This window comes from Mus caroli, unplaced genomic scaffold, assembly GCF_978045245.1.
Source record: "Mus caroli unplaced genomic scaffold, Mus_caroli_1 scaffold_19, whole genome shotgun sequence".
Taxonomy (NCBI): Eukaryota; Metazoa; Chordata; class Mammalia; order Rodentia; family Muridae; genus Mus; species Mus caroli.
The window spans coordinates 79,043,341-79,062,551 of NW_028227274.1; the positions used below are offsets into that span (position 1 = coordinate 79,043,341).

The 19,211-nt window shown below is 39.5% G+C and overlaps 1 protein-coding gene across 2 annotated transcripts in view; it reads right to left on the minus strand.

Moving 5' to 3' along the window:
• Atp9b (ATPase phospholipid transporting 9B) overlaps positions 1-19,211 on the minus strand; it is a 194,711-nt gene that overhangs the window by 150,039 nt on the left and 25,461 nt on the right. For both annotated transcript variants that reach the window (XM_021150340.2, XM_021150339.3), the window contains exon 5: positions 1,882-1,990. In XM_021150340.2, the coding sequence (XP_021005999.1) occupies positions 1,882-1,990 (109 nt within the window). The remainder of the gene's footprint in view (positions 1-1,881; positions 1,991-19,211) is intronic.

A 19,211-nucleotide genomic window follows, 5' to 3' on the forward strand; every position in this document is an offset into this window, starting at 1 on the left:
TATGAGGTTAGACTGTGGCCAGTGAGCACCAGGAATCTGTCTCTGCTCCCAAATATATACCCTGGCCAAATACTGGCCTTACAGAGGTTAAACACGGCACCCAGCTTTCTACAAGGGTGCTGAGAATCCTAACTCAGATCCTCGTGTTTATGCAGCGACCACTTTATTGACTGAGCCATCTCCCTGCCTACGTTTAATAATTTAAAAGTACAGTAAGGAGAGCAGTCTTTTCAAAGATTGGTACCAGGCAACTTGATATTTATACAAACAAATGTGGACCTATGTAACACATTATACAGGAAAATGGATCGGACTTAAATTCAGAGCGTAAACTATCGCTGCTAGAAGAAAAGAAAAATCATTGGAGTTGGCCAATTATTTCTTTACTACAACATCAAAAGCACAAGCAAGAAGAAAAAGTGAACGAATTAGAACAAACAAATGCTTATGCATTAAGAAAGTGAAAATGTGAGCCCTCAAAATGAGAGAAACTACATGCAATCATAAATCTGACAAAGGACTTCCCTAAGATAGATAACGGACACTTACAACTCAGCAACAGACAGTCAAGGGCTCAGTTAAAAAGTAGCCGAAGGATCTGAATATACAGCATCCAAGGGAAAGATGCAAATGGCCAAAGAGCACACAGCACACCCGATCTCAACAATCACTAGCAAATGCAAATAAAACAGGCATGGAAGACACTGACAAGTACAGCTGAAGACTCAGCAAAATCAGAAGCCGTGTGCACTGGTGGCAACAATGCCCAACGATGCAGCCAATCAAGAACCAGGATGGTGCTTCCTTCAGAGTGCTCAACAGACTCATCTCCTAACCTCACACCCTTCCCACTGGGCAATATCCAAGAGAAATGAAACTACGATTATGAAAAGGCTGGTATACAAGTATTCATGGGAATGTGAGTCACAACAGTGAGCGAATACCAACAACCCTAATGTCCACCCAGTGCTGAGCAGATAAACATGTGCTGTGTAGTGCTGCAGAATTTACTTGTCAACAAAGAAAATACCACTTCATGCTGTAACGTGTATGAGCCTGAAAACAAGCCAAAGGGATGACTCCAGTGACAGAAGATGGCCATAGTGCATGAGTCTACTCATGCAAAACCAGAGACAGAAAAAGTAAAACAGAGGCCAGAGGCCACCCTGGACTTCAGTGGGAAAAAAAAGGAGAAAAAAAAAAATGAAGAGACCCAGTGAATTTTTTGTTTCTTTCAGGAAACTCACAATTAAGAGTTCAGTGTATCCCATCCTATTCAATCTTCAGGTTCTTCTACTGTCTGGGCCTGTAACAGTCTGACCCATTCTCTTCCTGATAAACTGCTCCTATTTCAAGTACAGACTAAAAAGTGAGGAAATGAGCTCTGTAAGTATTTGTTAAGTGGGAGCTAATAGCCTGGATGGGGTAAGGAGCAGGATGTATGTATGCACCTGGGGCCATGTCGAATGACTGCACTGATTTCAGATGTTCAATGCCATGCTATGCACCCTGACCTTTCTGCGTGTGTTGAACATAGGGCACACTTCACAGTGCTACTGTGCATCACAGGGCACGTGCAGCTGGGTGCTTTCCGATCTATAACAGCATTCTAACAGAGCACTTCATACAGCTTTGTGTCAGTGTATACATACATGTGTTTATGTGTAACTGTGGAAATACACATATGCATACACATACACACATACATATCAAGAAAATGAATAAAACTCTAACTGAAATTCTAGCATTACATACTGTGAGAAAATCAGATCTATATACAAACATGTATGCTTTCTAGAACAGAGTGGACGCGCTTCCTGTTCTGTTAACTCTAACATGCTAATACTAAGCAAATGCTGGGAAAATTAAGTCCTTGCTAACCTCTTACTGTAAGCTTGCTATATAATTGTGAATTCATTTCCTTGTCTCGCTGAAAACGTCGAAATTCATCAATCGCTTCACGTGCAATCGTAACAGCCAACACAAATCCCTATAAAACAAAAAGTATTTTAGAAAGCAGAACAAAAAAAGCAGAGAAAAATTCTTTAATATTTAGTTTTACTTTTTCCCCTTCAATTTGTATTACTCCCTAAAACACAAAATGAATAAAAATAAAAAACTACGAAAATGTATATAATGTATAGTAAAAAACCGACAACATTCAGACTAAGGAGACCCTGTCTGTCATAAGGACATGCGCAATACCCACAGCTACTCCAAGCAGGGAAAACAGTGAGTGCACTTACTACAGGGAGACACTAGGACACTAGCAATGACTACGCAAAGTTCCAGCTTCTGTCTGTCTGTCTCTCTCAGGTAGACTCAAATCACACAAGAACATAAGATCCCCCCGGTGTGTCATGCTGATCCATTTTCTTACTCCATGCCTTACATAACCAACTGGACTACAGAGTAGAGGCACAATTTTATTTTGCTTTTGAAGTAAACTACCAACTGGTAGCTTGCATGATATCTAAATGAAGTTTCAACATGTTTATAATCAATTGTGAAATCTGATGCAGATAATATGTCATGTTTAAAAGCTACATATGTATCTCCTGATACGCTACAGGGAAATTCTTCCAAGATGGGCATACAGGCATACCCTCTAATTCTAGCACTAGGGAAGCTGGGATCATATCAGGAGTGTGAGGCCAACACAAATAGGCTAGCTACACAGTGAGTTCAAGGCCAGCCTAAATTACACAGTGAGATTCTGACTCAAAAATTAAATAAACAAACAAACAAACAAATAAATGGAAACAGAGTGCTATTCAGGTCACTTTGCCCATGATAAAGAAAAACCCTTCTTAAACAGTCACAGTCTTGTTCTGATGACTTAGATTGGGCACACTGTAAACAACAGAGCACTGAATGAACTGCACTCAGAGGCGAGTAATCCTTTGTTCCAGACTTCCCCCTGTAAAACCAAGGGCTATACTAAATAGGTCGCTGGAAAGAACAGGTCCTTTACCCACTGACACAGCATTTCTTTAAATACCCTGCTAAAAAGCTCGGTATATAAACACAACTTAAATATCAGAGCAAGGAGTAGATGCGCTGGAGAGATGGCCCAGCAGTTAAGAGCGCTGGCTACTCCTCCAGAGGAGGTTATGACTACTATATGAGAACACAAATGGTTTTGTTATCTTGGAACCTACAACTCACTTTTCCATTCCAACATTCTTCTCTGTATGGATTCCTTAGATTTTTTCCCCACAGGGCAGCTGGCAACCACTTGTAACTCCAGTCACAGGGGATGCAATGCCCTCTTCTGGCCTCCACAGGCACCAGCCATGCAATTGGTGAACAAATACACATGCAAGTCCAATACTCCTACAGTACTGCTGTCAGAGACAGGCTAGGAAGATAGACTCAGTGCTTACTATACTTCCTATCCTGAGACCGTGAATTTGATCTCTGTAACCCGAATTTTACAACAAGGCAGGTGCTTGTAATCCCAGCACTGAGATCCCTAGGGCTTGCTTTCTAGTTAACTTAACCTACTTGGGGAGTTCCAGGCCAAAGAAAGACCCATATGGAAGGTATATATATATATAGCACCTGAGGAATGACAACCAAGGTTGTCCTCTGGAACACACAAACAGATACACACACACACACACACACACACACACACGAGAGAGAGAGAGAGAGAAAGAGAGAGAAAGAGAGAGAGAGAGAGAGAGAATGAATTTGAATGAGTGTCATACAGTAATTAGGTACAGTTCTCATTCCAAATTAATCTGACAATCCTATGTCCTCCATTCCATTATCTCACTTTAGCAACGAACCCATGTATTTATAAACATGTTACATTTCAATGGTCCTACACCATCTAGGCTCCACAACTGCCCAGCCATAAAAACAATGAATAATCTGCTTACTATATATCACAGACACTCTCTCACCTCCTACTACCACTTGACTCTCCACAGCTCAACTCAAACTGCCTTAAAACAATGTGTGAACTAACCAGACCTATGGTGTGACATTATTTTTCTTGGAGGGTTGCTACAACCCCCCACCTCGCCCCCCACCCTTCACTTACTCCTACATGTCTGCTGAGAGTTTCTATCCCACAGTTTGGTTTTGTAGATCCTGAGTAAATGACACAGAAACACTACAATTTATTAATAAGCTGTAAGCACTATTCTGGGTAGGTTTTGAGCTATTATTCTAGTCCTTCTACCTGTTAAAATCCACACCAATGTTAGTCCCTCGCCAATCGGGTGTCTCCCAGGCTGCTTCTGCTCCATCAGCCTGTCCTCAGGGTGATGGGTGATCTTTTGGCTTTGTGCTCTGGGTCTATCCTGTCTGTCGGCAGCCTCTCTCTCATTTCTCTTTCCTCCCCTGTGATCTCTCTCCAGAACCCTCACTTGATTGTATGCCCAGCCTTCCTATCCTTTCTATCCAGTCATAAGTCCCAGCCATTCATTGACCAATCAGAAATTTATGGGGAGCATTCTTTACAGTACATCGGTTAATACAGTGCCCAGATATCATGTTACAATCCAGTCTGGGACAAAGTATTCAGCTTCTGAATGCACACCGCACAGACTCCTGTGCACTGTCTGCTTCACTGCTAGAGCTTCCTCTTCTGCATGACTTGGGTCACACTGGCACAGCTACCCACAAATCCCACTGCTAGTCCCAAAAGCAGTGCTCCAGTTTGCTCCAGCTGCTGCCTGCACTTGACACACCTTCCCAGCCTGGCCAGCCCGTCATGAGAGAATTCATCTTGGCTCTTTGTGTGGCTATCCAGCTGCTCTACTACTAATTCTTATAAGACTACTCTTTCACCATCAACTACATTAGTACTTCTATTGGAAATCAACTAGCCATAGATACAAAGGTTTAGTTTTGGACTGTCAATCAGACTTCTCTTGTCTATATGCTTATCTTTATATCAGTACCTCGTGTCTATTAGATATGATAGTTTCCAATACGGGCATGTCAGTTTCCCAAATAGGATATACTGGCTACTATGGGTCCATAGCATTTTCAAAATAATTCTTACAATCAGTTAGTAATTTTCTAGAGGAGAGTAGGGAAGGAGACAAGAGGAAGGAAGTCACATGGGATGTTGATAGAATGTGGATTATACCCACAGTCCACTTGCAGGATGCTGCCACCATAATACTAGTCTATCATTTAATCAAATCTCCATGCTCTGTACTTTTCAGTGTGTGCTCTCACTCTTTCGCTGACGTTTGTCCTAAGTATCTTTTCTTTTGATACTATTACAGGTGGAGTTGTTATTCTAATTTCATTTCAGATGGTTAAAGCTAATATATAAAAATACAAATGGTTTTCCTATCTTGTATTCTATAACCTTGCTAACTTTTCTATTCCAACATTCCTCTGTGTATGGACTCCTTAGATTCTTCCTTTGTACACAATGATGCTATCTGTATATGGAATCAGATAGCTGCAATGGTTAATGATGGCAGGTAAAATGACAGGCTCTAGAATGAAAAGCCCTCTGTGCATGGATCTGAAGGAGGCTATGCTTCTGCAGGCCGTATTCAAGGTCCAGCACCCATTTCTGATTCCTGATTATGGAAGTGAAGAGAACCCCCTGAGTTCCTGCTACATGACTTCCCTGCCATGATGTCTGAGCCCTCAAACTGTCAGCCACACAAACCCTGCCTTCCTTAGGCTGTTTTGTCCAGGGATATTTTTTGTCTGGGTAACATAAAAAATAATGAAATCTAAATGCCTTTGGTTGCTTGTCTACCTGGCCTGTTCCCTTTACCGCCGCACTTATAAGGGTGTGATCTCATACTTATGAAGGAAGGGCATAGGACAGATGACTTTGTTCCTGATCTTAAGAAAAGGATCAGGAACAAATTGTGTGAATTATGTGAAATGCAAAATTTTAGAAACAAGGTCAATTTGCATGCTATCATTATACACCTCCATGGCAGAGAAAAGAAAGAAAATACTAATGAGCCTATCAGAGACATGAAGCTTGGGTGTATAATTTTATTAGACCTACAGCAACAAAAACTATAAACCACCAAAGCAACAGAACACACCTGCTCCTCCCCAACAAAAGAAGAAAAAATAACTGTTAGAAAATTGCTAAAGAACTGCCAGCTCACGCTTGCACTCCCAACTCTCAGGATGTTGAGGTAGGACAATTGCCACAAACCTGAGGCCTGCCTGGGCTACACAATGAGTTTTATCATGTGATTCTGGTATGGGATAAGGTATGAGATTTTGTCTCAATCAGGAATCCTAATATAAATGAAAATGAATTCCCTAAATTCAATGACACCAATAGTTAACACATACCAGTATTATTTTATCACATTACGGATGGTGTGACAATATCACTGCGAGGACATCTCTGTTCAGTCAGTTACATTTGTATAACATGAAATGTATATATCTCTGAATCCAGAGAATGCATTTCTGGGCAGCTTGTGCAGCTAATCCCAGGTAGGACAAAACTCACTATCACATATCTGTGATGGTGACTACATAGTTTATGATGTACAGGTGATTTCTATTCATAGCTGGCTTTCTCGGAAAGGCAGTAGGATGAAAGCAAATATCTACACACTGTAGACAGTATTCTAAAGGAACAGGACACATCAAAATCGCCTGAAAAGATTTTGCAGCATAGACTTGGCTCAGGTCCTACCTGAAGAGCACTCTGCTACTTCTGATCTCCAAGGAGCAGGTTCCCAGATGTGTATTTTTCTGAATTCCCCAGGTGTCTCTACCTTTCATACTTCTAAACCTCCGTCTTAAAGACAACAAAATTTACTCTAATTTTAGCAAGCGAATCATAATTATAAACTGTAAGAAAAACAAAACTTGCTACTTCCCAGTGTTTTTAAAAACTGAAGTCCGTGAAAAAGAGCCTGGGCTTCTAATGGAGGATTGGTGAAGGAGTGGAATTAGGAGGGGGAGGCCCCAATTCTGAAAACAAGAATCAAACACTCTCAGGAGGAAAGTGAACCTGTCAGAGGCAAAAAAATCCTAGAACATAACACAGTTCCAAAAGAAAGGTAAACTGAGTAACATATGGGTTGGACCAGCAAAAACCAACAACATCAGTGCTATCGCATCTACCAGTGAGGTTGGCCATGGAGCCTACAAACACCTCATGGCTTGCCAAGGGCAGAAAAGATACTGCAAGAAAGTGAGCAGATGCCACCGTCTCCTTCTTGACTCCCATAGAGTCTCCAATCAATGGGCCTCTACATTAACAGTCTGTTCTGAGTCCTTGGTTGATCATTACAGACTAACCAAGGATGAAAGATCTAGAGAACCAACAGAGTGCTACACATATACCCAGTGCATTTTTTTCAGCTAGAGAAAAATAAAAGTATGCAACTTGCTGGATAATTCACAGAACTGGAAAACATTACATTAAGTGAGGTAACCCAGGCTTAGAAAGACAAAGAGCATGTGTTCTTCTCATGTGTGTAGCTGAGCTTTTAGGTTTTTATATAAGCGAAACTATGTGGGAGTGAGGGAGGGTAAATGCCAGGAAGCTAGAAAAGGGGCCTGTGACAGGGAAAAATTACTTTCAACAGAAAATTACCCTATAATTAAATCACTGTAAATGTTATCTATGCTATATTTAAAACCTAAAATGTCATGATTGATTCTATTAGCATCAGATCAAAATATGACAATATTTTAAATTATGTTCTCTTAGAAATAACTTGAATTCACTTCCAGGTATACTTCCTCTTGATTAGTAATTCTACTGAGAATGCTGTTTTTGCAAATTTCTACATATTTAACAATTTCCTGTGAGTTTCATTTTTATTTTGATCTTGATACCTTTCATCTTTTGTTAGTTCTCATTGCGTACATTTAAACTTTCAAATACAAGAAGTTGAAAAATATCCAAATGAAAGGCACAATGAATTAAATTTTATAAAAATATCATCTAAAGAAAAATTGGAGGCTTGAGAGGACTCAGGAGCTAAGAGCACAGGTTACTATTCCAGGACCAAGGTTCGATTCTTATATAGCATGTTACAGCACCCTGTAACTCCAGTTCTAAATGTTCATACACACAGAATATAAAAGAAAAGAAAAAGAGACTGAGAAAAGAAAAAAATGATACTTCTTAAGCTGATTTCTTATCCACATTGACGACCTGCTTGACAAAAAAACAAAGTATTTTATATGGAAGAAATACAGTAACTTCAAAATATACAAAGAAAGAAACAAAACAAAAAGTCAAATTGGCTAAAATGGGGTAGTAAAATAAAACAGGTCTCACAAACGAAACACAAATGGCCAAGAAGCATGTGGAGAGATGTTTAACCTCACTAGCTACCAGAAAAATGCACATTAAGCCTACAATGAAATCCCACCTAGTCCTAGTCAGAATGTCAGTCACCGAGAAGACAACAGACCCTAGTCCAGAAAGCAGGAAGGGTAACTGCAGATGGAGAACCTGGCACTCCATGAACCCAAACCAGGCCCCTAGTCTCCTCCCCCGCTCTGTAGAAGACTACATTTGTGACCTCTCCTCACTCTCTGTCCCCATTTCCAGGGGCCTAAGTAGGTCTTGGTGGAACACCCTGCTTTCCTCCCGTGTACCCCCTTGGTACCCCAGCAATGAGAACATTCTCATTTGTAACTGTCAGGTCCCAATACCTGAGAACATATTTCATCTGGAACCCCAAGTAGTCACACCTTTCAGGATCTCAAAAGAATTAACTACCACGCAACACACAGGCACCACACTCATCTAAAAACCAGGTCAACAAAACCCAAGGAATAAACACCTACCCAACAAAGACAAAACCAGTTATCTGCACCTACAAGTACAATCACTGCCAAACCCAGATGCTTAAACACCAATTAAAAACATAATCACTAACACTGAGGACAATATGTCTCCCTAAGAGTTCAGCACCCCTATCACAATAGGCCCTGGGCATTACAACACTGCTAAAGCACAGAAGACCTGAAAAACAGCATTAACAAATATGATAGAACTCCTTAGAAAAGAAATGAATAAATGTCTTTAAGAAATCTATACAAACTAAAATTGTATTTCTTCAAAACTAATTTAAAAAGAAGCATTAGTCTCATAAAAAAAATCTATGCAAAAATAAGCAAACAGTAGAAGACAATAAATAGAACAAATCAAGACCTAGAAGTGGAAACAGAATAAAGAAAAAACCAAATTGAGGGAAATCTGGAAATGAGAAATAATTCAAACTCTAATAGAAAATTTGCAGGAAAACCTCACCAGAAGAATACAAGAGATGGAAGAGCTAATCTGCATACTGAAAACACAGTAGAGAAAAAATAGATATACTTCAGCCGCAGAAAATGTTAAATCTACCAAAAATCCTGGCACTATGAAAGGACCAACTCTATGAATAATAGGAATAGAAGAAAAAGAAACCCAGGTTAAAGGCACAGAAAATATTTTTAAGAAAATCACAGAGGAAAATTTCCCTAACCTAAGAAAGGAAATAACTATCAAGGTATAAGAAGCACACAGAACACCAAGGAGACTGGAGCAGGAGAAAGAAAATCCCTCAGTATATAACAATCAAAACATTAAATGCATGAAACAGAGAAAGAATATTAAAAACTGAAAGAGGATAAAACAAGTAAAATATAAAGACAGACCAATTAGAATAACAACTGGCTTCTCTATGAAGATGTTAAAAGCCAGAAGGGCCTGGAAATGTTCTAAAAACTCAAAGATCACTGATGTCAGCCCAGACTATAACCGAGAAAGTTTTTCAATTGCATTAGATGAAGAAAATAAGACACTCCACGATAAAAACCAAATTGTCACAAACCTAGCCCTACAAAGGTGTTAGAAGGAAAATCCAACCTAAAGAGGCTAATCACACCCAACAAAACACAAGGAATAAATAATCCCAGAGAAGCAAATCAAGGGGGAAACACTCATACACGTCACCCCCACCACTACCACAAGAAAATAACAGGAACCAACAAAGACTGCTCAATGATATCCCTCCACATCTATGCCCTCAATTCCTCAACAGACAAACAGAACGGACACAAAAAAAGGGTTCATCCTTCTGCTGCAAACAAGAAACACAACATCAAATTCAGATATCACTTCAGGGTAAAAGGTTGAAAAAGATACTCCAAGCAGGTTTAGCCATCTGAAAAAAATAGACTTCAACACTAATCAGAAGAGAAAGAAAAGAACACTACAGACTCACTAAGGGAAAAAAATCCAAGAGGACATTGCAATTCTAAAATGTATGCAGCAAACACAAGAGCACCTAAATTCATAAACAATTAACATAAATCACATATTGCCCTGCACACACTGATAGTAGGAGACGTCAATATCCTGCTCTTACAACAGACAGGTCATCCAGACAAAAACTAGACAGAGCAGTGCTGGAGCTAACAGATGTTAAACAAAATGGCCCCAACAATTGTCTATAGAATGTTTTTTACCCAAAAACAAAACAATATACCTTCTTCTCTGCACCTTAGAGAACTTTCCTAAAATATAACACATGATCAGACACAAAGCAGCAAGTCACAACAGATAAAGGAAAACTAAAACCATCATATACCCTATCTGACCATGATGGATTAAAAGAGAAGAGACGGGGAGAGGAAGGGGTGGGATCGGGTATAGGGTGAGCTGAGGAGAGAGGGTCAGAAGAGTGAATGGAAATCAGTGTGTGTGTGTGTGTGTGTGTGTGTGTGTGTGTGTGTGTGTGTGTGTATGAGGGGGAGGGTCTTTAGGACTTGCCAGAGACCTGGGATGAGGGACGTCTCCCAGGAGTCTATGAGGATGACTCTAGCTGAGACTCCTAGAAGTGGGGGATATGGAGCCTGAAATGGCCACCTCCTGTAGCCAGGCAGTACTCACAGTGGAAGGATAAGGAAACCAACCCACCCACAAAATCTTTGACCCAAAATTTGTCCTGCCTACAAGTGCAGGGACAAAGATGGAACAGTGACTGAGGGAATGGCCAACCAATGACTGGCCCAACTTGAGACCCATCCCATGTGTAAGAACCAATTATTAATGATGCTCTAGTATGCTTGCGTGCAGGAGCCTCACATAACTGTCCTCTGAGGGTTCTTTCTACCCAGCAGCTGATGGGAACAGATGCAGAGACCCACAGCCAAACATTAGACAGAGCTCAAGGAGTCTTGTGAAAGAATTGGGAAAAGGATCAAGGGATCCAGAGGGGATAAAGACTCCACAAGAAGACCAGCAAAGTCAACTAACATGGACCCTTGGGGGCTCTCGGAGACTGAACCTCCAACCAAGGAATATTCACAGGCTGGACCTAGACCTCCCTGTACATATATAGCAGATGAGCAGCTTAGTCTTTGTTAGGATACCCCAACAATTGGAGCCAGGGCTGTCCCTGACTCTGTTTCCTGCCTGTGAATCCTGTTCCCCTAACTGGGCTTCCTTGTCTAGACTCAGTGGGAGAGGATGAACCTAGTCCTGCAGTAACTTGATGGGACAGGGTGGGTTGGTGGGGGGTTGAGGGGAGGTGTCTCCTCTTCAGAGGAAAAAGGAGAGTGGAGGAGGAGGAGGGGAGGGGAGGGGTTGAGAAGGGTATTGGGGTGGGGGGACATAAAGTAAATAAATTAAATCAACAAGACTATTTTTTTTCTATCAGAAAAATAGAAAGCTTATAAATTCAAGGAAAATGAACAACTCTTGAATGAAAAATGGATCAATAAAAAAAATGAAAGTTTCTAGAATTGAATGAAAACACAGATCATACCCTAATTTATGGGACACAAAGAAGGAAGTAAGGAAGTTCTAGCGGGCAAGTTCATAACACTAAATGTCTACCAAAAAAAAAAAATTGGAACAATCTCATACTTGCAAACAACACACGAACACTCTAGAACAAAAAGAAGAAATCAAAACCAAAAAGAGAAGACAGCAAGAAATAATCAAACTTAGGAACAAAAATCCATTAAAAAAAGAAACATTAAAAAAATGAGAAACAAAGAATCAATGAAACAAATAACTGGTTCAGAAAAAACAGTAAAACTGACAAACCTTTATCCAAATTAACCTAGAACAGCAGAAAGAGAGTATCCAAATTAACAAAACTAGAAGAGAGAAACAGAGCTACAACCCCTTTCATCAATGATAGTGTTCTGCCTACAAGGTATGCTAGCGCAATGGGTGGCACAAAGCTTGTTATAGTAACCAAACAATTTCTGCTTTGTCTTGAGGCCCACTCCACAAGATGGAATCCATATCCAACACTGCTTGGATGACCAAAACCCAGAGTCTATAGCCCAGAGACCTAAGGTGAAACCAAATACTATTGTTGTAAACAAACAAAACTGTAGCAATAAAGTAACCCTTAATGTCATTCTGCTACACTCATAGGTCAGCACCTTCCAAAGTCGTCATCAGAGAAGCACAAAGCAGAGACTCACAAGCAGACATTTATGTAGTGAGAGATCTTGGAACACTCAGCCCTAAACAGGATGTCTCCACCAAATCCCCAACCTCTCCTCTCCCCAAGGGCTCTGGGAATACCAAAGATGAAAAGACAGAAAGAGTGTGAGCACCAGAGGGGATAGAGGACAGCAAAGGAATCAAGGCCCTCTGCATGAACAGGCACAACGCACGAGCTCACACACTGAAGAGCCATTCACTGGGTCTGCACCAGATGTGGTTCTAGAGCTGAAAGGAGAAGTGGACACATGCCCCCATCCCTAGCCCAGATCTAGCTGCAGTTGATAATCGTTTACAAATGAAGATTTAGTTCCCTCCAAGTGAGTCTCAGTGGGGAAACAAACTACTCCTACAGGTAGCTGCATGCCCAGCAGTAGGTGGCCAAAATAAAAATTAACTCAAGAGCATCTTTGGGGTTCCCTGTCTCATAATGTCATATCAGGAATCTTCTTTATAAATTTTTATCTATTATTTTTTATTTTCATTATATATGTGTGTACGTTTATGTATACACACACACACACACACTTTTTGTTTGAACCTTACCGATGATAGCGTTCCAGTTACTGTTTTTATGTGATTCCCCAAGCATATGAAGAAATGAGTCTGAGTTTCTTGTGCCTCCTCCTAGGCTCTTTCTTTGGTCCAAACTTGCATGTTAGTTTTTGATTTATCTTACTATATTTTATTACCATCCCATAGAAACCTGTTTCCTTCCTGCCTGCCTACCTTCCTTCCAGTCTCCCTCCCTCTCTCATTTTTTTTTCTTTTTTGAAATAGGGTTTCTCTTTGTAACTCTGGCTGTCCTAGAATGTGCTCTGTAGACCAGGCTAGCCTTGAACTCAGAGATCCTCCTGCCTCTGTCTCCTGAGTGCTGGGATTAAAGGCATGCCCCACAATCTCCTGGTGCCTGTTTTCTAATGAGAGGAGGAAAGTGGGTGAATCTGGATGGGAGGGCAGGTGGGAAAGAGCTGGGTGCAGTAGAAGGAAAGGAAACTTTAATCAGGATATACTATGTAAGGGGAGATAAAACATCTATCCTCAATCAGTTAAAGGGGAGAACACAGAACAAACACAAACGCTGGTAAGGATGTGGACAAAGGGATCATCATACACTGCTCACATAACGAGTCCAGCTACCGAAAAAACAGCACAAGGGCATCTGAAAGACAGCTACCATATGCCCAGCTACTGGGCTCCTGTGTATCTACTCCAAGGAAATCAAGTCAAGCATGGCAGACATACTTTGCTCACCAGAGTCCATGAGGATCAGAATCAGAGGAGAAAGACACCCAAACCTGATCTCTGCTTTCCACATACATGCACAACAAGTACATATAACAGATACACATAAACATATGTATACAAATACAAGAGTCTTCCTCAAGTATAGCTCGGGTTACCCTCACTAACTAAAAATAATTTTGATTCTGACCCACAATGTTAAAAAAACAACAACACTTTACTTTTGTTTTATGTTTCTGGGCATATGGGAAAGCGCAAGAGAAAGTAGTTCAGAAATAAAGCTAATTAGTACCATCAATGAGAGTAAAACTAATTTTTACAGTATTGCAGTTTGGGGGTATGAGAGAGATGCATCAAGCAATTAAGAGCAGCAGTTGCTCTTTCAGAGGACATGGGTTTAATTCACAGCACACACATGGCAGAAGGTGACCCAATGTCCTCTTCTGACCTATGGGTACACATGCAGGCAAAACACCCGTATCCATAAATAAAATTTAAATTTTCCAAATTAGTTACAAAGTAGAGGGAATATGCGATGCTTGAAGTAATTTATTTGCTATAAAGTAGTGGACAGTAGACTCTCAGTTTTCTGAGCACCAGCTAAAAGATGGTTTTATGTTTTAGTGGCTTTCAGATAAGAGAAATCTAGAAATGCTAATTAACATCATTCTCTGAGCAATGTGACCAAACATGAGAGCAAGCAGAGAAAAGATTTCAAAATATAAATATGTGTATAAAGAAAATGTGCCCTGTACATCATTTTTTAAAAAGATGTATATACAGATTATAGAATCTATATTCTTAGTTTTCTGGTTAAGATTTTTAAATTTTATTTCAATAAAAAAAGATTTACAAATATCTGTGAACTTAATCTTTTTAAATTAAGTTTTACAGCTGATTATTACTCCATTTTCTATGTTCCATATTTTCATTATCCACTCACCTGTTGACAAACACCATGACTGGTTCCATTTCATTGCCGTCATAAATAAAAGAGCAATAAACATGGATGTGCAAATATCTCTGTGCTAGGCTATGGAATTCTATGACTATACACCCAGGAGTGAATAGCTGGGTCACATGATAGTTCTATTTATCATTAGTTTAGGAACCTCCCAAATGATTTCCATAATAGTGGCATGCAGTAACTTGCACTTCTACCAGTCGTGAGTAAGAGTTTATTTCCTCACATCCTCTCCAACATCTGTTGACAAAGTTCTTGATGATAAGCATCCTTTCTCAGGACAGGTGTTACATCAAGGTAGTTTTAGGAGCATTTCCCTAGTAAATAGGGATGATGGACACTTAAAAAAATAGTTATTCAGCTATAAGAAAAAAAATGAAACCATGAAATTAACAGAAAATGAACAGACTTATACAGTATTAAGCAAGGTCACCCACATCAGAAAAAAACATGTTTTCCCTTATATGTAGATCCAAACCTGTAATGTATGTATGTACATACATGAACAGAATTGAGTGTACATAGAGCAGAACACTTAGAACACTTTGGTTTTCTTTCAAAAACCAAAATGAGGTAAAATCAGGTGATGAGAAAGGACAGAATGGAGACAAAGGATACAGGAATTGCACAAGAAGTCATAAAGCTTATAGTTTTCCTAGTTTCAACTTTGTTATAGTTTTTTTTTTTTGAGGGGGGAGGAGTTGGTTTTGTGGTGATATTGAGCACAAGGCTTTCCCTGAGGCCCTGGGTATTGAAAAAGAACAGACTGTTCTCTAAAACCAGGAATATACTTGGCAGAACCAATACTGCACTGGAGTTAAAGTTTTGGGAGAATGGAGGCTCTAAATCCTGAGACCCTAACTCTTCCAACCCTAAGGAGCTCTGTTTATTATCTTGAGACAGCTGTGGTCTGCAGATGTTCGTGAGGTAACCTGTGCAACCTTTGTGCAACCTTGCTTCATTAGTTTCCTACAAACCTCACCTCATTGTATGACAGCTTTCTTCTTACTGTGTTCCAGTTCTCCCTTGCAAATTGTACATGTGATTCTTAATAAACTTGTTTTGTATAAGACATATCTTGTGTAAGCCCTTCTAACCCCAGGTTTTCTACTTATCTCCTAGCTATCCCCCTTAGCTGTTACTAAGGAATAAACTTTTTGGTCTAGAACAATGAATAAGTGCATAAAATTCTAAATAAAATACAAAACCCTAAACAAAACCTCATGGTTTTAGAATGTCTACTCTTTATTTCACTGAGATGTAGAGTTTGGGACTGGGCACGTTTGAGTGACTGACTTCCTTAATCTAGCTGTGTGATGTCTTTATTTGTGAATTTATTACAGTAACAATATTTATAATAAAAATACTGAGCCTATCTTATAATTCTATAACAAATCCCATATGGTTATTTTTAAAATTTCTTTGGTAAGTTTGTATTTCAAAGCCAACATACTAGAAGCCTGTTTCTTGGATTTGAAAATGAACCTATGTGTTCACTCGTTTAGATCTCTGCTAAATCAAAGGGTAAGATACATGCAAGCAGCACAAATATTCATCAGTAGTCATTCTTCTTATCCCTCAGATACAAATTTTGCTACTGCAAAACCAAGAAACAAAAGAAAACATCATAAAAATAGCTCAGTTCTCAGATCTAACTATGACACCAGAATTAAAGGCCTGTCAGAAGTGACACACAAAAGGGCTTTTCACTTCTACTCCTTACATGAATAATGAAATGGTTCCATATTAATTAAAATACTTATCTAAATACAATTAATGTTAAATCTTACATGCCAAAAGATTAAAAAGCACTTCAAAAACAAACCCGTACCTGAAAATTCAAGCTAACAGACTTAAAATGGAACCAGAGTTGGAAATGAGTACAAACACGAAACAAGGAAAGCTGCCATGGTGTACAATATGCCCTGGGCATGCGTAAGAATGGACGCGAGCACACACACAAACACACACACACACAAATACATACACTCATTCCAACCAGGGCTAAAATAACCAACTTTATGAAAATATCAAATAAAATTCTTTATTAAGTATCCAAATAAAAGGTTATTTCCTTTTTACTTAAGCCTGGAGGAAAGCAATGGAAGACAGATGCAGACAGATCTCTACGAGTTGAGACCAGCAAGATCTACATACCAGCCAAGTCCCAGACCAGCCAAGGATACAAACTGAAACTTGATCCACAACAACAACAAAAATTAATGTTTTTAAAAAATAGTGAAACCAGAGTTAATAATAAAATCAAAGAGCAAAAGCAAAATGACTGAATATACCTTGCTTCAGATTTTTAAGAATTTGCATTCTCAGACTATCATTGCTTAAGTTAAAATAAATTTTAACCTAAACTACAAATAATATTTAAATGGTAAGAAAAACTTTAGAAAAAGAGGCAAGAAATAAACACATTAAAATTAAAAGCATTATAAAGTATTCTTATCAAATACTTTTCCTGTTGTAAAATTTTCTTTAATGTTACACTGCCTTCCCAACATGGCAATGTACCTTTAATCTTAGCACTGGGAGAGAGGGGCAGGCAGATCATTGGGAATTTGAGTCCAGTCTATATAATGAGTTATAGGACACATAGGCCTACATAGTGAGAAATGTGTCAAAAATAAATCAATAAAACATTTAAAATATTGTTTTCCAAATGTACATGAGGAGTTATAAATAAACAAATTATTAGTTACAGCAATCTCTACTCACAAAATTTAGAAACATCCTATCAAGAGACTAGGCAAATAAGATATAATCTTATTTTTAAAAAAATAGAGAAATGAAAAACAAAATGGATACATATACATGTGCAAACATGGCCTAACTTTATAAGTCTATGTTTAGCCAGAAAAACATGTTGCAAAGTAAGGTGGCTTTCATAAAATAGTTTTAAAGCATGCAAGGCAATAGTGCATGTTATTTTAATGTTATATTCCTGAGTCATAAAAGTTACTAAGAAATGCAGAAAATTACAACCTCATATTCAGTTCAAAAGATACTTCTAGAGGGTGGAAGAATACAATCACCTACTCCCTCTCTTCACACCTCCGTGAGAACTGAGGGGAAGAAATGTTTGTTTTTATACTTTAGCTTATGTGTCAGTCCATCCCAGCAGAGAGAGCAGAGCAACTCTGGACCAGAGGCCCCATGATGTAAATCTAATTATCTCACAAATACATGTGCTTTCCTAACCTCCAGGGCATACAGCAATCCACGCAAGTTGCCAGTCAATATTCAACCAGCACAGTCACTTATCTGAAACTACTCTTCTACGTTCTGCGTAAACATGCACACTGGTTTACATTCATCCAGAGAAAAATCCCACCCTGCTCCATTCACAGATGCTCTCTCCAGTCTCAGGTACGGTCTCCTTATCCATAGTGTTCTGCTGTAGTAAGCCACATGTTCAAGCCCTGGAGAAACTAAGCCATTACCCCTCTCAGCCTTTCCAACCTCTGTCCTCCCACCCACACTCTCCTGCAGGACAGCCAGCTCATGCCCTGGAGCATGGCACACACACAACTGCTGTTCCTTCTGCATGAAACTCTTGTCCTACTCTGTACAAGGCCAACTATCTTGTCATTCAATTGCCACTCACTCCAAAACACCTCCTTTGACCCAATCTTACCAAACCTACTTCTATCTTCTTTTACCCTTTCTTCTGTTTTCTATTTTCTTCTTTTCAGCCATGACTAAGAAACCTAGCACTATGTAGCTGTTTCTGGGCTGTCTTCTCCCTGACAATTAAAGGTCTTTTAGGATAGGCTTTTGTCTAGCTTTGTTCACTGATGTATCAACATTGTCCATACTAGTACTGTATACAAAAAACCTGGTCAAAAGAACTCTATATTCACCCTACACACACACTAAATTTTTTTATTAGCATGCATAGTGTTCAGTTTCATTACAGCATTTTCAAACAAACCTTGCCAGGCTCTTATCCTCTATGGTGCTCCCCTACGCTATACACCTCTACCGAGTCCCTACTGCTTCCTTTCTGCTCTCATGCCTTATGTGCCCCACTGGTCTCCCGACATTCCCCAACACATCTCTGTCCCTCTTGTGGGCTCCTTCCTGGTTTCATAGTCTTTGCAGTTCTATTTTAAAACTTACTCAAAAATAATACTAAGCATTCTTTTGTCTTACCAATCACCACACCTCTAAAGAATAAATCCCTTCAAAACAGTAAGTTCATTTTAAAGGTCTTCCATATACACTGACAACCCTGCAATGGTGGCCCAGACAGACTGCCATGTTACAGTAGAGGTGTGCCGTATGTCACTTTTGCTCCCAGATCAGTGTCAATGTCTCCTTGAGCCTAACTTCTATCAAGTGAAATCTGATTTCATTCATTTACTCAGAACTTTGTGTCTATATTCCATACAGTTATGGAATGTTGCTGGCGCTCCTCAAATTTACCCTACTCTTATGGCTTGGTGGGCAGGCAGGCAGTCACTAACAACATCTCATATGACTTTACTAATGCTGAGGTCTAAGCCTGACCTGGAACAAAGGTCTACAGCCTCACGAGGGAGTCTCTGGTTAAGAAAG